This window comes from Lontra canadensis, unplaced genomic scaffold, assembly GCF_010015895.1.
Source record: "Lontra canadensis isolate GAN:19392208 unplaced genomic scaffold, GSC_riverotter_1.0 scaffold30, whole genome shotgun sequence".
NCBI lineage: Eukaryota > Metazoa > Chordata > Mammalia > Carnivora > Mustelidae > Lontra > Lontra canadensis.
This window is the reverse complement of record NW_022631024.1, coordinates 12,435,836-12,459,361: the sequence shown is the minus strand read 5'-3', so window position 1 is coordinate 12,459,361 and position 23,526 is coordinate 12,435,836. Positions and strand designations below refer to the sequence as shown.

Here is a 23,526-nt window from a genome sequence, read left to right as displayed (position 1 = left end):
CAACACCATTAACCATCAGGAAATGCAAGTCAAAACCACGAGGGACCACTTCATGCCCAGTAAGACAGACAGAACAGTAACAAGTGTCAGCGGAGATGCGACTCACTGGCGCCCTCACACACTGTGGGTGGGTATGTAAAATGGTGTGGCTCCTTTGAAAAATGGTCTGGCAGCTCCTCTAGAAGGTAAATAGTTACCATAAGACTCTGGCAGTTCCACTCCTAGGTCTGGCCCCACGAGCAATGAAAACACACGTCCCCACAAAAGCCCGAAGGTGAACGTTCACAGCAGCACTAGTCACAACAGCCCGAAGTGGAGGCAACCCAAATGTCCTCCAGCTGAGTGGACAAGCAAGACGCAGGAGTGCGTACAACAGACTCTGACTTGGCAATAGCGAGGCATGAAGTACTGACCCACACCACAACAGAGACCTGCCTTGAAAACGTTATGCCTTGTGAAAGAAGCCCATCACGAGAGACCACATGCTGGAGGATTCCATTTGCATGGAATGTCCAGAATAGGCAAGTCTGTAGGGAAAGGAGTTCAGTGGTTGTCCAGGGCTGGGAAGGGGTAGATAGGGGAGGGTTAGAGAGAAATGGGGAGTGACGGCCAATGGGTGTAGGGTTCTTGAGGGGTGGGTGTGTGATGAAATGTTCTAAAATATCAATTGTGGTAATAGTCACACAACTCTGTGAATACCTTAAAAACCACTGAATTGTATACCTCGAATGGGTAAATTAATGGTATGTGAATTATATCTCAATAGAACTGTTACCAACCACACCTGATGCATAAATACATCAAATCTAACTGTAAAAGGCACTTAACCACATGCCATGACAGGGCTGCGTGGAGGTTAATGCTAGGGCTAGAGTCAGACTCCCGTGTGTCCTCTTTCGACGCCCCCGCTTCCAGATGCGTGACTGTGGATAAGTTCTTCAAGCAGTTACTGTGTCCCACTTTCTTCACATGGGATGGGTATAACAACCCCCATCTCCAAACGGGGGGCCTCTGGAGAGCCAGTGACATCAGGTACGTAAAGCATTTACCACAGGCTTAGCGTCTGGTACGTCACCTACCACGTATCAGCTAGCACGAGTAGTAGCTAATACATAGGATAACAAGTAAAAGCACAATGTCCAAAAGTGAGAGGACTATGAAGAAAATAAAAACATGCAATACAACGGACTCAGCTTGTCTCGTGAAAATAACGGCTGTGCGGCTTCTGTGTAGTTACACCCAGTCTGGTCTGTATGAAATGTTAGAGAGAAAACAGCGGATTATGGGTCCAAAATGGGGCTAACCATGGAAACACAAGGTATGCGTGACAGAGAATGAGATACAGGATTTCTTAAATGAATCATGCGTAATAAAGGAAGGATTCCTTGTCTTTGTTTTTCACATACTGCTTCACTGCTGGCGCCATCCTAAAACTGGTGACGGTAATTAAAAATAAAACAAGTTAAGTTAAATCAGAATGAGGAGGCTCAAATATCCAGAGGTTTTCTGGCATGATTTCAGAGCCGACAGGCATGACAAGATCCCTCCAGGATCCTGAAGAAGCTTCGGCTGGTCAGTGATTTTGCTTCTGCTTGCCATGGTTCAGGGTCAGAGCAGTCACTCAAATTCGAGCCTGTGTCCTCTAAGGCGCAGTCTTCCTGGTTCTGGCTTTTCTTGTGTGCTCCATGAGCCAAAAATAAGGACATTATTGTACTTATATTCCTTGGACGTCTTTGATTTTTTTTTTTCTTTTGTTTGTGGGTCTTGTGCTAAGCTTGGCTTCCGCGACACCAGAGGACGGGCCGAGTGGGGACGGCAACCAGTCTCACCAGTCGGTTCCTGAGAGAGCAGAGTCAGCAGGGAGCCCGTTCTAAGAGAAAAGGACATTCTGCTCATTTACATGCTCCTTCCCACAGCGCCGCAAACTCCTTAGAGAACCAAGTCAGGCACACGCACGAGCAGGAGGGTTTAGTCACGGGCGTGCAGCAAGGCCCCTTAAAATGTTCCCGAAGAAAAATGCACATACAAACCATCTAAAAATACACCTGGAGGAAGAAAAGTCCCATTGTGATGAGTGGTACCAAAGGGAGACTCACGTGTGTCCATCGTCTCCTGAATTGGGATGAAGCCTACGGGCAGAGTGTCCTTGATGTCAATGAGCTTCATATCCACTAACACGTTCCCTAAATGACTCTTGGGAAGAAAGAAAAGAGATACAGACTATTAATCTGAACAGCCCTGTGGTGGGTTTGCCATTTTGGCTTCGAGATGCATATTTAACACAATGACTCATGCAGCTTTACGACAGCAGGTTAATTAGAGTAGGTGCCACTTAATGTTCCCCAGCGGCTACGCGGGGACTCGGGGGGCCCCCGGGAAGGAGCTTCATCTGCTGCACCTCCACGCCACTCACTCAGACATGGCTCTGGTTAGCTAGACGGCGACCTGGGAGACGCTCGAGACAGAACCCAGCAGAGGGCAGCTGTGCGTGCGTCCTGGGACCAGGCTGCCACTCGACCTGCAGCATGGGCTGCACATTCCCGGGGCAGTCACTGCGGCCGGAGAGAGCACGCAAAGCCTCCCCGAGAACCAGTCATGCTCCTAGGTGATTGCCCATCTGCGTACTGACACACCTTTCAGTTGCTAGATACGATTCTGTAAAATCCTAGGAATTGTCAACTCATACAGACCGGAAAGCCCTGCTGCCTCCATATCACACACCTACTAAAATGACATGCACAAGGGCCTCTTACAGTCTCTACTTAGTGGTAGCATAGGGGGTCCACAGCGCGAGCGTTCTGTAACCAGTGCAAAAATATCTTTTGTAGACAGCACGCACCATTGTGTAATTGTACAACAGCAACCTCTGCAAACACACTGGCATTTGCAGCCCACGGTTCTGGTTGAAATGCTCTGTGCCAACACTAGCCTGGATGGCTGATCAGGGACTTGTGACCCTCTGAACTCTACACTATTGTCTCTCTTGGCTGCTCTCTCTTTTCTTCCCTACCGATTGGTAATGGCCCATGTGTGAGGTTCTTTCTTCACTATCTGTCGCCCCATGACAATTTAAGGGCCACAAGGACCAAAACTGTCTGTTGCTACTCAACCCCCAAGCTTAGCACACTTCTCGGCATACATGCTCGATTATTACCTACCTCAATTATTACCTACTAAAATATACCTACTGAATAGTGTAACATTTTGGGGGTACATTTTCAACTGGGTGGGCCAGAGCTGGAAATCAAATTGGATTTGCTTAGATGACAAACCTCAACTATAACAATAAAAATGGAAGTATACTTCATGAATACATTATAAACCCGAAAGCGCACAAATGAAATAAATTCTTCAAACTTCACTACAAAGGTCACTGTGTCAAATGTCAACTGTGACCGGGCTTTTATGGCCCTGTTGTCACAAACCCGTTTCTTTCTCTCATATCTCTCGTGTTTGACGACTATTTTCTATTATTGCATTTCAGGTAGCTTGGTCTCAGGGAAACAATGCACATGGCTCAGAGCTGCAGGTGGAAAGTGGAACCTTACTAATGCAGAATAAATCTCTGACCGTGTAGAAGAGGTTTGAACCGTTAACCTAACTTGAAAACATCAGCTGCTTTCAGAATTGCCAGATCTAATCTATCATAATTTTTTTCTTTCCTGGCAGTTGCTTTTCCATGTCATCGCTGCTTTCTGCATTGAGAAATTAACAACTGGGTATGTTTTCCTGCCCCGTAGATGGATGGGCATTCATCAATATCCTTCTCAAATGTCTTCTACTTGACAAGTTGGGTTTTACACAAGTCAACTGCAAACCACTTAGCGACCTCACCCTCCACACTCTACAAATGTCCCTGATCATAAAACCAGAACATCAGTGGTGTGGCCATTAAAAAAAAAAAAAAAAAAAGGCATCGAGAACCCTCCCACGCATACAAAACGGGACGCTGCACTGTCCAAGCTTCCCGCAGCCCAAGTGCAGTCCCTTTGCACACGGGGCTGCTGCTCTACTGGGTTTAATACGGTGGGTCTGCGACATCATTAATTTTGCTTGTTCCTCTCCCCTCCCCCATCCCGTGCTCTCTTTCATTTCCTCCTCATAAATATGAAGAACGTATTCCCAATCCTTGTTGAGCAAATGATTCATGCCAAAAGCCCAATATGCACTGACTCAGGGTATTTATACTGTCTCTGGTAGCCAGTATTTGCTAGTATACTGTAATTATTTCTGACAACCTTGCATTTAAGGTAGCCACAGATAACCAACTTAATATTCAAATGTTCATAAATCCTTCTGTTTAATATCCTCCCTACCTAATCTATGTACATTATTATTACAGGTAATGCGGAAAGTACAGGGCATGAAAAGTGCAATTAATCTCGATCCTTCCCCAGGAAGCAATGTCACTCCAAAGCCAGGTTTCTGTATTAATAGCATCACTGGGGGAAAGGAATTTAGGTTCCAAAGGAGTGTCCCCCAACTCCTACACTGGGAGTCTCGAGCTGCCTAATTAAGAATCTGTCCAGTCTTGAGATCCCACATCCCTCCTCTACAGTTGTAAAAATATGCGCTATGCAAAGTCCTGTTTGTGACAGCAGGGCCGGGACAGACCGGCTGTAGTAGATTAAAATATGCCCGTTCCTACCGTGCTCCTGGGCTGGCAAGTGGGTCCCTGCCACCTCCCTGAATGGATCCCTCTGGGTCTCACTAAAGGACTCAGTCTTTCTTCTTCTGAAAACAGAATGCACCGACTTTCTGTCCTCCTTCAGAGGGGAGGCAGAGACCTCCCCCACCGCCCTCATCCTCCTCCCCCGGCCCTTCCCCGCACCTGCCCCACCACACCCCGCCCGCTCGGGGTAAGGCTTACAAATGAGCATTCAACACCATCTCTTTCTGTTCAACAAACGCCGATGAACTCGATACACTTTCTACAATATGTTTATGCAGGACCCCCCGAATTAGCAAGTACTGGTGACTTCTGTCATTTTTAGACTTGTCACTGCCCCCAACTCCAAGGGTCAGGACTCTCTTGGCCTAGACTACCAACACCCCCAGCTTTCAGGGGAAATGCAAAACAAATCTCCCAAACACAAAACAAAACAAAAAACCAAAAAAAACCCAGAAATCAAAAACAATCAAAGGGATCGTGGCTGTCCTGTGAGGCCACAGTCGGGAACTGCAGCTTCAGGCAGGAGAGGTGGGCCTGGGCAGAGATCAGTAACGAATGCCAATGCCGTGAGACCACTGGGCACAGTGAGTTGTTCAAATCCTTGGGATTTCGTCCTGGCTTCCCTGAGCGGCAGGGAAGGCACTGACCTGTGCAGCGGGCAGCCAGCAGACAGAACAGAGGTGACGAAAGCTAAAAATATCAACAGTTTCAAAAACAGGTTTGGGTCAACTCCCGGGACAAAGGGGCATGAGAGTGCCCTGCGTGTGGGTATGGATGCAGGGGAGGAGGAATGGAGCAATGAGGGGGGCGGGGCGGGAACTACCCCTAACTCCTCAAGCCCCCAGCTGGAAAGGCAACCCGGCTTCCAGACTGTTCCGCAGCGTCTCCTCGGGCTGCACAATGAGCCCCAGGGACCTGCTCAGGCTCATTACAGGCTCAGCAGCCACCTTCTCGCCTATATGAGAAGGATTTCTAGTGTTTAGTGCGAGGACTGTCCCTGCCCCATTAGAAACTCTGTACTTTACAGCAAGCATATATTACTCTCATAATTAGGGGGGAAATTAAAGCAATGACTTCTCCCCCAGTCCTGAATACATTAGGAATAATTTTCCTAACAAAGACTTATCAGTAAACAACAGGAACGGCTGGCGGAAGAGAGTCCAAGCCAGAGGACCACGTGACTGTCTGCATCCAGACAACACTGATGGGCCACACAAGGGCCCTGGGATAACCATGGGCTGTGTCATACGTGATGGGGATGAAAACTTACTGTTCCCCTTTCACACTTCTGAATGAGGATGTCTGAAAATTTTTTTTCTTTTTAAACCATGAGGATATATCACTGGCATAATAAAATTTGTAAAAATAAAATAACAAAAACATTCTTCCGGCCATTTTTTTTTTTTTTTTTTGCATTAGAAAGAGCCAATAACATTTAGGCCCAAAATAATATGTCACCCCTGAAAATGAAAAGCTGACTGCTCTGTGTTTGGGGCTAGGGAAGACAGGTGACCTTGGATAAGCACAAAAACTCTCTGATCTCAGGAAAGGAGCTAATACTTCCAAGAGATTGTCTGAGGATGGGAGAGGCTTATTCACAGAGTGCCTAGGACAGGCCTCCTTCCCAGTCGATCTGTGCAAATCCTCATGAAAGCTACTTCCCTTTTTTTCTAAGCCGCTCGTGAAAACATTCTGTTGGAAAAGCCTCAATAGATAGCTTTAGAATGTCCTAATTTATGGGCCCAAGAGTTCAGAACGGCCTACTGAAAGAAACCTGCACACGTGCCGATACCTACCTGCGGAAACAATGAAATGTCAAACGTCACAGAGACTCAGGGAGAAAGTCAGTCATTTTGGAAACAAGGCCATGTCTGGGGAAAGAAGGGATCATGGAGCATCCTTCCAGCTCTGCTTCTGCGTGCTGGCCAGCTTTAAATCCAGCCACGCCGGCAAATGCTCACGTCCACACCACCCTGTGATTTGTGACTTACAGGAAGGCTAGGCAAATGAGGGCCGGGGGAGAAATTTCCTGGTTCCCTTTTGAGAACACATTTTAATGGAATTCACTGTACACTGGAGTACGAGGTTAATAATACTGTTAATAAATGAAACACAGTGAGAGCTGCTGATTCTACCCAGTTCGCTAAAACCACAGATTAATATGGCAAGGAAAATAAACCACAACAACAACCACAAAAAAAAAAAAAAAGAAAAGAAAGAAAAAGAAAAAGAAAGAGGAAATTTCAACCAGGCAAGTAAATGCCTTGTGCTCACGCAGCAAATGGATGCCACTGCTAGACTTACATTTTCTTTGGAAAATGATCTCGTGAAACACAGGTATCTGGTAACCTTGGATTTAAATAAGCCGTCTTTCCAGAGGTCAGCATCCACACCATCTGCTGTCTGTGCGACCTGCACCGGGGAGACAGAAGAAGAGCGCAGGTAAGGCAGGCTGGGACCGAAGGTGGACGCGGGAAGCTTCTCCGTACCTGCGCCAATTAACATCGGGCCTAACTCTCCTGGCATCTCATTAGTTCATTTCGCCAGACCCCGGGAAGAGACTTTCCGAAAGGGGAAAAGGGAGAGTGTGAAAAATACAACTTCTAAAAATATTGTCCCCAGGGAAGCCGTTGATTAAAGACACCCTGACAAAAACGGTTCTAATGAGAAAAGAGCAACTTTTGTTGCAATGGACCAAGGAGGGATTGGAGAAGTCAGCACATTAAGTTGCTCATTACCACTTACTCGGGGGACGGGAGAGGGGGCAGAAAAAGGTCCAACGGGGTGTGAAATGCCACCTGAGAGGGGCGCCGCCTGCGGGGAGCTGCCTGCTCCAGGACTCTGGGGCCAGCCGGGGTGCTTGTTCCGTGGGACCCTGGTGGGGACCCTGGGCAGGGTGCCAGGGAAACTCGCTCCTCGCTGTGTCTTCTCCCTACAAGCTCTGTGAGGGGTACTCAAGGTCGGAAACTGTCTCATGATAGAAAAATAAAAAAGATTCAGCTCCTTGTTTATAGTCTCACTAAGAAACCATTTTCCTGTGCGCGGCTAGAGAAGTGTTCCTCTCAGGAGCACCCAAGCATGAAGCCAGCCTTGATTTGAGTCTTAAAGGACCTGTGTACTGGGCTGGGGGCAGGGGGCCTCGCACGAAGGCCCCTGCTTTGGGTCTAAGAGTGGGCAAGGAGACTGGAGAGCAAGCTGGAAGAGGGCAGCACTGCCCCCATCTCCTTCCACACAGCTCTCTTCCCGGCCTGTCAGGCACGCTCTTCTTTTTCACACAGCAGCCCAACGGGACGGCACTACCGGCCCAGAGTCTGTCGCTGGCACCCCCAGGGGGCATAGCCAGGAAGATGGAGGGAGCAGCACCCCGTTTCTGCTCTCTGCTGTCTCCCCGGTTGTCCTGTTGAAGTTTAGAATTTGGGATGCAATCCTTGATCTGACAAACTGCTGAAAGCACCTCCATGCTTTGCACGGAAACTGCCTCCATTGAGCCCCAGCCCATATACACGCGCCACAGCACGCCAGTGGCCTCAGGCTGTCACGTGTGCAGGAGGATGGGGGTGTGCTGGGCTGCGACGCTGCCTGGACATCCCCGGGGCCACCATAGCCATGTTCTCTGAGGTTGCCTCAGAGAGGCCCAAAGGCCAACTGGCAAAAGAAAAATGCTTTTTTCTCCCCACTCCAAACAGAACAATTGTAAATTAGCAAATGCAGCACTAGAAAAAGAAAGGTCCTTATGCTACATTTGCAAATATGTTTGACCTGAAACCTGGAGGAGGAATGGTATGGGGATAATCTCGGGGACCACTGGCTCCAAGTATGTCACCCTCACGGAAAGACATGACACAGAATGGCATCAGGCCTCATCAGCACTTTCCCCCACAAATGTCCTCCATCGAGTTTCTTGGAAAACATGAGATTTCAGGCAGTGGCACTAACTCTGCCACCAAGGATCCTCTTTGTCAATTTTCTCCTGTGGATTCCAAGTTTTGAAAGATTTTTTTGTCTCCCCAGGTGTCCTTTTCCTGTACTTCCTCAATTTTAGGCTGCAGTCATTTGGGAATCATCCATGGATTTCAAGAATAACGCTTCAGGAAAAAAGAACAGAATGTCAAAAGGTATAGATCTATTTCAAGATGCATTCCAATTTCAGAGCCATTAAGATGTGAAAATAAAAGATACTACAGGAATAAAGAAATAAGGGAACTTATATGGTTTCTCTAATAATAAATATTTTATTTTTGATAAATTAAAAAAAAGAGTCTGCAGAACACTGGAAGGCTATGGAATCCCACACTGGGACCTCAGAAGACAGAGCTCTCTTTAACCTCCCACCAGAAAAGGAATGGAGTTCAGAAGGGCTCTCGGGGATATCTGGGAATTCCACTGGGGGGGTAGGTGTGCCCTAGGTCAAGACTATTGTTTCCAGGGCTTGAGAATGGTGGTTCCCTCCGCTTTCCCCACTGCCTGAATTTTCTTTTTTCTGGGTGAGAAGACACCTCACTGTGATAAAGAGGCCAGGGCAAGCGTGTAAAGAGAAAAAGCTCGCAGCAGGCCTGCCCCTTCCTCAGAGGCCCAGGCAGTGGCAGTCCTCCAGCTCGCACTGGCACTGGCGGAGCAATAAAAATGGACCACAAGGGCCTGGCTTTGCCCTGAGGCCACAACTCATTTGCAGTGAAGTAGAAACGTGTAACCCCCTCCAAGCTCACCTCTGAGGGGAGGTGAGGAGGGTGGTGAGAAAGAGCCTGAGCAAGCACAACCTCATGCCCGCACGTGCGCACGCGTGTGTGTGCGTGTGTGTGTGTGTAGAACGCAGAGCTTCCCAAAGCCTGGACCCACACAGGGGATGGACTGGAGAGAGGAGTAAGAAGGCCCGGGGTCCCAGATCAACAGGAGCACTAGAGAAGTGTGCCTGGTGTAACAAAACCGGGCATTCCCAGCCTTGCCTTCCCCAGAACACCCAGAAACTTCTTTCCCACCCAGTCATAGAAAGGTGATTACTAATCTTAATTCTTCCCATCCCAAATTAGATGAGCTAATGATCTCCAAGTTAAGCTGTGTATGAGACAGGTGCCTGCACCGGCCTCCATGCAGAAATTCACATCTCCACTCTGACCATGAGACCCCAGAGGCCAGCCTCTGAATCCGGGATAGGAGAGGCCATGGGGAGGGGGGCTGAGGGCTGCAGGAAGTGGTGCTCTATAACAGCCCATAAAATTAAGAGGTAGACTTGAACTTGACACCTGGTGGCTGAAGCAAGCCCCTCCTCCTGGGGGCACTTTGGTTAGGGATGATGTACACACAAAGCGTCTACCTTAGTGGACCAGGGAGCACCCACAAAGCCCGGATCACGTGTCTGAACTAGAAATGAAGACATCTATTCAAACCAAACCTTCAAAATGATGTCATGCTACATCAAGATTCAAAAAGTCCTAAACTGTCACACTGGGGTTCAGCTGGTCCTCTGGGAGTCCTTCTCCAACTCTGGAATATTATCTGGTTTTCAAACACAAATTATATGCATGTGCAATGAATGTTTACCTGCCCCCTGCTATCCTGCCCCTGGACTAGAAGCTTCACAAGGAAAATTCCTTATCTTTTCCCTTCAGTAAGCACAGCGCCTGATACATATGGGCTCGATCAAAGGAATGAAAGATTCGGCCACTAAATCAGGAGCAAACTGTGAAAAGCTATACACCTTGATAGCGCCCCAAGTAAGGTAACCTAAAAAATTATTTTTAAATATTTTATTTTTTTATTTATTTGAGAGAGAGGGGCGGGGAGGGAAGGAGCAGAAACTGAGGGACAAGCAGACGCCACACCGAGCACAGAGACCAACACGGGGCTTCATCTGACGACCCTGAGATCATGACCTGAGCCAAAATCAAGAGTCAGATGCTTAACTGACTGAGCCATCCAGGCATCCTGGTAATCAAACATTTTAAAAGGAAGTTTCCAGAATCTAATCCCTTGAGCTGAGTGTATCCCCTTCAGAATCCCCGCTCTGTGAGGCCACACATCCATTTCGACAAGGAGGTCCCTTAGTCTTCTGGTCATCTTGCTGGTACCCTGCCCTGCTCCCCAAATCACTGGAGCGTGTCCAGTGCTGCCACGGTGCCTCCAGAGGATCTGTTACGGGGCTTCACACGCACACATGCGCACACGAGCACACACCCCACAGCTTCAAACACACTCTTATTACACACTCACACGCACACACACTCATGCTTCTCTCTTACACGCACTCACTCTCGCATGCCCACCGTCTTCCCAGCATCTCCCTGGGGCCTCGAGCTGCTTCTGGGGAGGAGTAGGTGGGCAGTGACAGACTGAATGCATGGGTTTGTCTCCATTCTCTGCCAATATGTGTCTCAAATGACAGCCGTGTGCGGAAGGTATGAGCCCCCAAAATAAAGAGCAAGAGAAGAGTGTGATGCCAGAGAGATGCCAACAACCGCCTGGAGACGTGGACGGTGAAAGGCTGGGCTTTAGCGAGTGGAGGGGGTGACATCTCAGGTCCGGGAGGGGCTAATGATCTGCCCCCCAACCCCTGGGCCCCAGAGCCACCAGATTCCACTGGGGTGAGGGTGGGGGTCGTGGGGTGTGTGTGTGTGTGTGTGAGTTTCCAGCTGAAACAGGAAGATCTGAACAAGGTCTAGAAATACAGCAGTTACACTCCCAGATCCCCATCCCCCACTTCAGGTGTGTTTTCTCCAGAAATGGAACCAGTAAGGCTCAGGGCTCCAGAACACCAGGAAGAAGAAGATTCCAGACTGAAAACAGGGGGGTAACCACGCACACTGAATGGTGGGCCCTCCCCCTCCCCTACCTCTACCTGCTACCACCAGGCTTATCCTCCTTCCTGCTGCAGGCACCTCAGCAGCCAGGTGTATTCCCTAAACGCTGGATATGGAAGGATTTGTCTCTGGAGTCACTAAAGACTACCAGAGAGCAGCGGATCAGCACACCCAGGCTCCGAGGTCTCCTGCTACAAAAGCTGCTTCCCAGCTCCCTCACCCTGGGAGCCGCCCACCAACCCACAGCCCCCAGCCCCACTCCCGGCCCTCCAACCACACCGACTAGTGTCTCCCTCTTAAATATAAATGGACAACAAAGGATCACCAGGTGCTGGGGTAAGTCTCCAATATGAAAGACAGAGTCCACACCAGAACGGGCACTTGAAGGTAGCACAGATAGCATGAGGAAACAGTTAAAGTTAAGGGACAAACGACCAAGCCCATAATGCACGTAACTGCAGCCACCAAACAAGAACGGAATATTGTGAAAAAATTCAAAGAGTCAATTTAAGAATAATATAAAGAGCCTAGAAGTAAAAATGTTATAGATAAAATGAAAATTTTTAAAAAATACTGGAGGGGAACATTGAGGAACTCTTTTAGAAAGTAAAATACAAAGATGAGATAAGCTATATAGGAAAGAAAAAACTATCAGGACAACGTCCAACTAATGCAATCTCCAGAAAAAGAAATAAAAAAAACAGAGGAGAAGGTGAGTGTACCTACTAAAGAGGCCTTGGAGGTCCTAGCACAGGGAATGAAAAAGTCTCAAAGCTAATCAAGAGAGAATCCCACCAAATTTCAGAGAAATAAAGCATTTTTAAAACTTACAGAGAGAAGTGACAGGTCACATACAAAGGAATGCAAATCGGAAGGCATCAGACTTCTCTGACATTGAACACTAAATAAGAGGGAAAACATCTGTAAAATTCTGGGGGAGGGGTGCCTGGAGGCCTCAGCTGATGGAGCCTCTGCCTTCGCTTCTGGTCCTGATCCTGGAGTCCGGGGATGGAGCCCTGCACTGCTTCCTGCTTAGGGTGGAGTCTGCTTCTGCCCCTCCCCCAGCTTGCTAGTGATCGGTCTCTCTCTATTTCTCCCGGGAATCAATAAAATCTTAAAAAAAAAATTCTGGGGAATTCTGGAATTCTCTACCTAAACCAATTAATCGTGAGGGCAGAATAAAGACCCTTGCAGATGTGCAAGGAGTTAAGAAATTAATCGTTCATCAGGCCTTTCTTGGGAACCTACTGGAAAATACATCAGCAAAACGGGGGATGAAATCAATGAAGAGGAAACTACGAACCCCAGGAAGCAGATCCTGCACAGGACGGTGAAGAGAGGGCAGCAGTATGCCAGGGCCTAGATACAACACGGGGAAAAGAAGAGAAGGTCATGGCGGGCCATCCGCGGGAGGAAGAGACAGGAGAGTTTTTGGAATTGTACTTAAGCCCTGGGAAGAAATACAGATGGGTGTGTGACAGAGGTACTGGAGCATTTAGAAAACTAAAAACACAGGTGTAAAGCTGTTTGAAAACATAACTTATTAATTAACTTAAAGTCTTTTTTTAAATTTTTAAATGTAAATGTAAAAATCAAAAGGCACTTAGTATGGAGGTTCCTCAAAAAGTTAGAAATAGACCTACCCTATGACCCAGTAATCCCACTACTGTGTATTTACCCCCCAAACACAAAAACACTAATTTGAAATGGATATATTTTGATATAGATATTTGATATATATATATCTATATATCTACATATAGATATTTAATATATATCAAATATGTTTTGATATATATCATTTATCATATATTTATCATATATAAATATATATAATATATAAATATTATATCATAATAATCAAAATATCAAATATCAAAATATATCTATATAAAATATTGATATAAATATTATGATAAATATTATCATATGATAAATATGATAAATATTGATATAAAACGATTGATATAAATATATTGATATAAAATATCAAAATAAATATATCAAATATCTATATCAAATATTTGATATAGATGTCAAATATCTATATCAAATATATATCAAATATCTATATCAAATATATCAAATACCTATATCTATATATATCCATTTCTGTATATATCCATTTCTATCCAAATATATATATCTATATATATACATTTCAAATTAGTATTTATATCAAATTTTTTATAGTGTATATATCAAATTTTGATAGTGTATATATCAAACTATTGATATATATATCAAATATCTATATCTCTATATATTATTCAGCCATCAACAAGAATGAAATCCTGCAATTTGCAATGAAATGGATGGAGCTAGAGAGTGTTATGCTAAGCATAATACGTCAGAGATAGACAAATACCATATAATTTCACTCATATGTGGAATTTAAGAAACAAAACAAATGAGCAAAGGAAAAAAAGAGAGAGAGGCAAATCAAGAAACAGACTCTTAAGTATAGAGAACAAACTGATGGTTCCCAGAGGGTAGGTGGTGGGGAGGACGGGTGAAACAGGTGATGGGGATTAAGGAGGGCACTTGTGGTGGGCACCTGGTGATGCATGGAAATGCTGAATCACATACATGTTATACACCTGAAACTGATGTAACACTGCATGTGAGCTATACTGGAAATACAATACAACACAACACAACAAAATACAATATAACTAGGAAAAAATTTAAAAAGAAAATTTAAAAATTCGAATATAAAAATCAACAGACATATAGACAATTAAGCAAATGAAAGAAACAAGTCAATGACTGATTCCAAGAAAGTGGAAAGGTTGTATGAGAAAGAAAAGGTCCTCCCTGTTGGCCTTCTCATATGTAAACACTGACAACCCATTTACCAAAAATTGTGATGCTGCCTGGTGGGGGAGATTATAAGAAAACTGAATGTGTAGGATAGGTAAATCGAGAAGTAAGCAGTATACTCAAATTATTCAGAAACAAGGAGAGAAAGAGCCAGAAATGAGGAAATCTAAGAGTTGAAAGTGACAACCTCTGGGAAGTGGAAAAGGAAGAGATTGTCTTATAAGCCTTTTGGTACTCTTTGATTTTTTTTTTTTTTAAATAGACTCCATACCCAATGTGGAGTCCAACATGGGGCTTGAACTCACCACCCCGAGATTAAGACCTGAGCTGAGATCAAGAATCAGATGCTTAACCACCTGAGCCACCCAGGTGTCCCAGTACTCTTTGATTTTTTTTTAACTGTAAATGTATCACTTTGTTAAAAGAAAAGTGAATTTTAAAAAATTGGAGAGCTGGGAAAATATATCATGGAAGACCATATGGGAATATATTATTCCCTTTAGGGAAACCCCCATGATCAGGGACATTCCTATAGGTGCAACAGAACCACAATGCGGTGCGTTCCCCAGAGTGTGACAATGTCCACAGCTGTGTGCACGGTGGATTCTGCTTTCTCTACTGCTAGAGTCCATGAACAGTTACTCCCTGGGTGGGGAGAGGGTCCTGTGAGTGGTAGCCCCCAGCCCTACAGAACCAACCACAGGACTTCTACCACTTTATACTCCTCTGCATTCAGGCAAGGCCCTGTGTTTTCACCACATTCCTTTGCCTGCGAGACACACAGGTCCTGGAGCTCACCCGCCTGAGACGGAGGGTGGGGAAAAAAAACCAGGACAGGAGTCCACAGAAACCAAGAAAAGTCAGAGCAAGCAGACCTCAGCGAGAGACAGGGCTTCTGGTTCGCTGGAGGGCCAACACGTGACTCGGCCCCCTGGGGGGTTGGGGGGAGAACTGGAGTCTGATGCCACAGCACCCTCGCAGACAACCTCTTGTGCAGTCTGCCCCAGTGCGGCACGTACTGCAGGGACTAGTAGCTAACACCCGCTGTGTACACTCTAAGCGCCAGGAGCCTCTCTAAGTCAGCAGTGTAAGTAACACGCTGACACAATACTAGGAGCCACGGCAAATCATCATCAGTTACTCTTGATTTTATAGGTGAGGAAACTGAGGAACAAAAGGGTCTTGGCTCAATCGATTGAGCTATGCCTATGCAAAAGAACAGTTATTCAGTTCTTAAAAAAAATGAAGTATATTTATAATTATGTCCATGATATATTAAGTGTGGGAGGGGGATCTTCCTACCAAGAAGCATAGGAGAGAACATAAACACGCAGTTCTCATAAAGCAGCGGGGACAGATGAACGGTCCAGTCAATGAATGGACTGTGGCCGTGAACCAGCAGTTCACAGAAGCAAGACGAACGGCCAACGAACATGAAAATATGTTGCATGTGGGTAATGATTAAATTAAAGTGCCAACAGCCAAGATGCCACTTTCTCTATCAAACTAACAAAGACACACTTTAAAGGGGAAAGACACAATCATCCAGACAGGCTCTGGGGGAGTCAGGTGCCCCGACTGCTGCTGGAGTATTAAGGGGTATAACTTCAGATGTGATTCATTTAGTGCTGCATATCACGGGCCTTAAAAACAGACGTGCCTGGGATGTGTGCTGGCTCAGCCGGTTAAGCGCCCAGCTCTTGGTTCCAGCTCAGGTCAGGATCTCAGGGTCATGGGATGGAGCCCTGATTGGGCTCTGCGCTCATCAGCGAGTTTGCTTTGGATTCTCTCTCTCCTCTTTACGTGTTCCCCACCCCGCGCTCACTCTCTCTCTCTCAAATAAATAAATAAATCTTTTAAAAAAATACAGACATGCCTGTGACCCAGGAATTCCACTCCTGGGCCGAGAGCCCAAGCAGTGATGGGATGGGGACACAAGAGGACGGCCACCATCTGTTCATTCATACTGAACTTCTGGGCGCCCGGCTCTGATCACAGGGCAGACAACAGACAGTCGAACAAGACAGACCCAGTCACCAGCCCCACAGGGTCGCAGTCTCGTCGATGGGGGAAGACACACAGTAAACACATAAACAAATATGTAAGATAATTTTAGAGAGGAATAAGTGGCTTGCGTAAAATAAAATACGGTAACAGGAACAGAGAGTGAAGGAAGAGGCTGCTTCGGGTGGGGTGACCAGGGAGGCCATCTCTGACGAAATGCTTCAGTGCTGACACCTGGGGGATAAGAAGAAACCATCTTATGAGATCTGGAGATACAGCCTGCAGGGCGAGGGAACAGCTAACGTGAAGATAGGTGGAAACCAGGCTGATGGGTTAAGGGGACAAAAAGCAGGGCTCCGTCACCAGAGTCTGGTTACATGGGAAGAGTATTATCTATACGTCCCTTGGGGCACAGCGTTTAAAGGCAAAAGTGGGGAACGATGAATTTCTAATGATTAGAGAACATCCTTACAGTGGTAGCCTCTGCAGCAGGAAACAATGTGGAAGACACATATCTAGGAACATGGAAAGTTCAGGGGGAAGACTAAGTCACAAAATGGTTTAGATAGTACAATCTCATATTTCGTTTCTTAAAAATAATCTACATTATAGTCGAATGATCTAGACAAATGTAAAGCCAAGCGTTAACCACTGTTTGGCTCTGAGCAGTTGACATCATGGGTATTTTTTGGTGTTCTCTTTCTTAATTGAAGTGTAATCAACACACAATGTTGTATTATGCTTCAGGTGTATAACACAGTGATTCGATTTGTGTTGATACCGTGAAATGATCCCCAAGGTAAGTGTAGTTCTTTATTTATTTGACAGACAGAGATCACAGGTAGGCAGAGAGGCAGGCAGAGAGAGAGGAGGAAGCAGGCTCCCCGCTGAGCAGAGAGCCCGATGCAGGGCTCGATCCCAGGACCCTGGGATCATGACCTGAGCCACCAGGCGCCCCATGACTACTGTGTTTTATAACTGCAAGTTTGTTTCTTTTGACTCTCTGTAGCTTTTATACTAAGAAAAACAACCACCTACAAGACTTCATTTGATGGGGTGAGAAATAATGATCTATGGGATTTCAACTTGAGAAACACTTTGTGAGATCAGCTCCTCCTCAGAGCTGCCCAGAGAGGGGCTGCATGGGAAGTTCTTAAAATGGTCAGCCGTTCTTCCTTGTCAGCACTGTGTACTCCCTGCTCAAGGAGAGGTTCTCAAAAGACGCCACAGCTGACCACCAGGCTAACTACGAGACTGGTCACCCCATGTACGCCTGGTGTTCTAAGGGAGCCCACCCACAATGCAAAGATGTATCTGGCAGACACAAAGTGATCAAAAGGGCCAGGAAACTCTGCAGACATTCCAAAGAAAATATCTGGCCAGCGCTGTGAATAATGAAGTTCAAAGGCCTCTTGATGTGTGAGATCACCCACTGCGGAAACACAGACACTCGGCCCAGGTCAGACAGTGGCCAACCGTGAAGCCATTTCAACTCTTAATCAGAGCAGTTGGGGCACCGTGTGGAGACAGGGAGCTGGTCACCTCTCTTCCGAATCCCTAACAGGAGGCATACCCAAAACGCTTTCTAAAACCCTAACATGAAAAGAGCCATCTGACTGATGACGAGGCCAGAAATCCTTTGGTTGTTGTTTGGTTCTGATTTCATTTGCATTATTTTATCATTCTGTATTCTGAACTGACAGCTCAAGATTTTCAGCTGAAATGTCTAACGTTTCTTAGCAAAAGAAATGGGTGCACGCTCCTGTCCCTGAGACTGTTCCATCTCCCTCGGTCTCTGTGATTCCCTGCCTCCCTGGCTTTGCTCTTTGGGTTCCCTCTGGAACCTCTCTGTGTGGAACGCGCTCTCATCACTTCGAGCCTGGCTGGAGGAACCCTCCCCCTGCCAAGCCTTCCTGATGACTCCAGCCAGAAGCACACGCTCTTCTTCCAGGATCTTCCGTGTCCTTTGGCTTCTTGCATGAAACCTCTAGGATGGAGAAAACCAGAGACAAAGGGAAGAACTCAGATTTTTAAAGTCAGGTAGATGGGAGTTCAAGACCTGGCTTTGCCACTTACATACCATGGTTTCCCAGAAGTCATATTTTTCCTTTCTGAACCTCATCGAGAAATGAAAATCATAATAATGCCTAACTCACGGGATTCTTTGTGATGGTTAAAGGCCAGAAAGCACACAGAAAGTATGCAGTCATGAAGCGATACCACTTCCTACCTGCTGCGATGACTATTCTCGAGAAGATAGACAACAGCGTGTGCAGACAAGGATGTGGAATCAGAAACCCATGTCTGCCGCTGACGGGATGGTAATGGGGAGCAGCAGTTTCAGAAACGGTCTGGCAATTTCTCCAAATGTTTAACACAGAGTTAGTTATCAGCGGATCCAACAATTCCAATCCCAGGCATAAGCAGCATTCTTCATAATTGCCCCAAAGAGGCAACAACCCAAATGTCCCCCACCTGATGAATAAACGGAAGGTGGTACATCCGTATGGTGGGATCTCTTCCAGCTGTGACAAGGGGCTGGTGCACAAACACCTGCTATACCACAGGGGTCCCTGATAGCATTGCGCTAAGTGAAAGAAGACGGTCACCAAAAGGCACATCTGTACCACACCCTTTATGCGAAATGTCCAGAAAAGGCAAATCCGCAGAGTCTGAAAGCACCCTGGTGGTGGCCAGGGGTTTAAGGATTCTTTTTGGGGTGATGAAAATATTCCAGAACTACATAGTGGGGAAGGCTGCACAGCTCTGTGAACACACTGAAAACCACGGAATTGTTCACTGGCAAAGGGTGAATTTCATGGTATGGGAGTGATATTTCCATAAAGCTATTCTCTTTTAAGCTCTTGGCATAAGACCCGGCACGTGGTGTACACTCAAAAAAATATTAGCCCCTTATTATTATTATTTCTGCTCCTTGAAGTAGGATCCTAGTCATTCAGTAGGGTCTTTTCCAGAGTCCCCAGCCCCAGGCCCTGCTGGTAGGACACCATCAGTTATTTCCCAACTGGCTGAATGAATAAGGAAAGGAGTATATGGTAAGAAACTGCACAAAGACTGAAGCTGGCCCACAAGGGGCTCCACAGACACCTTTCTTCATTCTACCTGCTGCACAGCTGCTGTGACTCCAGCAGGCACGGAGAGGGCTGGTGCCTGAGGCTGGGCAGGGCAGAAGAAAGCAAAGGTCCCTGGTGATACCCCCAGAAATGAGGAGGCCTGCTTCTGCACCTGCTGATGGGGAAAGGTAGACACAAAGCGAAATAGGTTCCTGGAGACCCGTGAGGCTAGGAGCTGGAAAATGGGATGTAAGTGTGGGCAGGGCACTTGGCTACATCAAATCGGGAATGTTCTATCCTTTCCTGGTCATCATGAAGGATGGCTTGGGGACATGGCCCTGGATCTCTGCAGACCCCAGGGAGAAGAGCAGCAGGTTTCCTTGGGGCTGGCTGGTACCCATACAGAGGAGGGCTCCTCTCCGCCACAGTCTGGGACAGAGCTGCGGATGGCACAGCAGTGGGCAAGCAGGAACTGTTCAATCAATGCCACTCAGACATCTGCGCGTCACTGTGAAACAAAAAACTGAATTAGAGCTCTAGCTCCCCTAAAAACAAATTCTGGGTGGATTAAAGACTAAAAGTGAAAAGTAAAACTTGAAAACATTTCAGAAAAAAATGTAAAAAAATCTTTATGATGTTAATGGAGGAAATTATTAAAGAAATAGATACACGTGTAGAAAAAAGTCCATAAAAGAGAAGATGGACGGATTTTACTACTCTAAAATATAAAAGTTCGGTTCTACAAAGGACACTAAAGACAATAAAAAGACAAGCCTCAGACTCTGAGCAACGCATTAACAGGCAGTGGATTAATTTCCAAAATAAATAAAGAACTCCTACAACTCAATGAGAAAAAGAAATAATCCAAAAGAAAAAATGACATACAGTATGTAAAAGCCATGGGAGAAAATGTTCAACCTTCTAGGAAATGCAAATTAAAAATGACGTTCTATCGTTAAGTCAAATCACTGACCAAACTGCAAATATCCGCCAAAAATTGGGGCACAAAGTGGCACAGCCACTTTGGAGAACACATTCACGGCATTTAGTAAGATGAAAATGAATTTAGTAAGGTGAAAATGACCCAGCAATTCCACTCCGAAATTGTTCTCTAGAGAAATTCTTAGCATAAAGATGTGAAGGTATTGTTTGTAAGTGTTTATAAAAGTAAATTATTAGAAATGACCCAAATCTTTATCAGCAGAAGGATGAATAAATACGTTATAGTCTATTCATGCAACAGATTTTGATAACAACCTTGGAAATATGAAGTACATGAACTGGAGCTGTTGTGTCAGCAGGGATAAATCTCAAAAATTATGCTTAGCAAAAAGCAAGTTGAAAAATATGTACAGTATGATGATAGACTCCATATGAATATCATCTGTACAAAGTTTGAAAACAGAGGAATGTGCCAGAGTGATAAACACCAAAGTCGGTAGTTACTCTGGGTAAAGGAGGAAGCATGGCCTGGAGGCGGCACAGGCACCAGTGATGTTTTCTCTCTCTTCTTGAAAAAAAATTTCATATAAGCCTAGTGAAATATTAATATCTGAAAAAGCTGCATGGTAGTTACATGGATATTTGTTACATTATTCTCTATGTTTTCCTTATATACACTTGAACCTTCAACAACACAGGGGTCCACTTCCTTGCCAATTTTTTTGTGATAAATATAGTACGGTACTATAAATGTTATTTTCTTTTTCTTATGTTTTCCTAATTAACATTTTCTTTTCTCTAGCTTATTTTATTGCAAGAATACAGGATGTAATACATAAAATAAAAAGAGGTGTTAATTGACTATGTTATCTGTAAATCTCCTGGTCACAGTAGGCTATTAGTAGTTAAGTTTTGGGGACACCTGGGTGGTTCAGTGGGTTAAAGCCTCTACCTTCAGCTCAGGTCATGATCCTGGGGTCCTGGGAACCAACCCCGCATCAGACTTTCTGCTCAGCAGGGAGCCTGGCTCCTCCTCTCTCTCTGCCTGCCTCTCTGTCTGTCAAATAAATAAATAAAATCTTTTAAAAAAAGTAGTTAAGTTTTTATGGAATCGGCATTTATATAGGGATTTTCAATTGTGGGGGAGCGGTTGGCACCCTTATCCCCCATGTTCAAGGACAACTGTATATGAAATACTTGATAATACAGTTTTTATTCATTTGATTTTTTTCAAGGTTTTATTTATTTAGTGAGAGAGAAAGCAGGGGGAGGGGCAGAGGGTGAAGGGGAGAGAGAGACTCAAGCAGACTCCATGCTGAGTATGGAGCCCAATTCGGGGGTTGATCTCACGATTCTGAGATCACGACCTGTGCCAAAATCAAGAGTCAGGACGCTTAACCAACTGAGCCCTTACCAAGGTGCCCTTGGTAATACAATTTTTAATTTAAAAGATCAGGTTGTAGACCCCTTAAGAAACAAATGAGTGGGGACTTCAAATACTTGCAAACATTCACAAGGAGGAAACTTGCCAGAGAAAACACAGGCACCTGGCAAAATTTGAATTTTGGATGAACAATGAGTAACCTTTTTCAAATTTCAAAAAATGCTCAAGAGTTTCAGATTAAGTTGGGCATCCTATTATTTTTGTTAAGTCTGGCAACCCAAATAAGGTGGGGGTGTGCTCTGTGGTTCTGTCCAGTGAAAAACGGGAAGAAAACCACATGCTGAGCACCAGGAGAATGCTGGTTTAAGTCCATTCGGTCTGCATGGAACACCACACACCAGGGAGCAAGAATGTGTTAGTCCCATACACAGGAGTCTAGAAAGATCTAACTGGCATGTGCATCATTTGGGAAAAAGAAAGCAAGAGCTTATTGAATGATCTACTTTATATTGAAAAGTCGAGTTACAATGACATAGTTCTGTAAGTCATTTAAACACGGAAGTGCTGAGGGAAAAGGAAGAAAAAGAGCAAGCTGAGGACAGTGGCTAATAGATATTAGGGGCATGATAATAACTTGAGACTTGGCTCTATTATTTGTTTTTTTAAAATAAGATTTTTGTATCCCTTATTTAATTAAAAATAAATACAATTTTTTTGCAAAAAGAAAAAAACAAGTCTAGAAGGATATTGTTAATTATATGCATAAGACTAGAAGAAAGGAAAGGTAATATTTTCACTCTTCAGTTCATATAATTCTATATGATTTGGATTTTCTGAAATGAGCTTTTATAATTTTTAAAATGTCATGAAGATATTTTTAATTAAAAAAAAAAAAAGGGCAGGGTTCATTAATCCTCTCTACCACAGGATCCGGAGATTAAGAGAGAATTATTATGGAGGCAGCTGCTGACCGAAGGTTAGAAGAGAGAAGAAAAGAGGAACTGCTCACAAGGTTCTTCCTGAAGACCACTCTCTCTGTCTCTGCTAACCGTGGCACAGTATCTCCAAGTCCTTTTCTCTTGGGACTCTGGGGTAACAGCCTATGCCTCACACCACCCAATCCCTATTTTCCTGGGCCAGGAAAGCAGAAGGCAGCAGTCAAGAACATGGGCTTGGGTACAGGACAGAGGGATGTGAGCTCAAATCGTGGCTTCACTACTTGGTGGCTGTGTGACCTTTGCTGAGTTCCTCAACCTCTCTGAGCCTTAGCTGGTGTCTCTGTAAATGAAAACAGTAGACTCAATCTCATACAGTTGTAGTAAAACTTAAAAGAGTACAAACAAAGTGATCTGCCCATCACCTGGAACACAGTAATCCCTTAATCAGTGGTAAATATTGATGCTGATGTAGCATAAACAGGCTGACCTGGCCTGAAACGGAGGCCTCTACCTGTACATGCAACTCATCTCTTTGGGCCTCAGGTCTTTACTCTTTTGCAGCAGGTATCTACCAAGCACTTAGATCCACAAGGCACTGCGGCATGCTCCTCAGCATATACTAACGTGAGGAAGACACAGTCACTTCCCTCGAGGAGGGCCAGCAGACAAGCTGAATCAGCGGTGAGGGGCCCGTGTGTGCATGCAGGAGACCCGGGTTAATCTCTGCTCATCCACACCTGTTGTGTGATCTCAAGAAGGGCGCTGGAGCTCCCTGAGGCTTTGTTTTCTTTTTGTAAAGTAAGATTATAACAGGAGCTTCCTGGTCTATGGAAATAGCTAGCACAGAGACAGACCTAGCAGGGGTGTTTGGAGTTACTGGAAGGAAAGGAGAGTG

The 23,526-nt window shown here is 45.4% G+C and overlaps 1 protein-coding gene across 3 annotated transcripts in view; it reads right to left on the bottom strand.

The window, feature by feature from the left end:
• Window positions 1-23,526, bottom strand: part of MVB12B (multivesicular body subunit 12B) — a 183,384-nt gene that overhangs the window by 117,643 nt on the left and 42,215 nt on the right. For all 3 annotated transcript variants that reach the window (XM_032865875.1, XM_032865877.1, XM_032865876.1), the window contains exons 3-4: window positions 6,977-7,084; window positions 2,097-2,193 (exon numbers count right to left, since the gene is read on the bottom strand). In XM_032865875.1, the coding sequence (XP_032721766.1) occupies window positions 2,097-2,193; window positions 6,977-7,084 (205 nt within the window). The remainder of the gene's footprint in view (window positions 1-2,096; window positions 2,194-6,976; window positions 7,085-23,526) is intronic.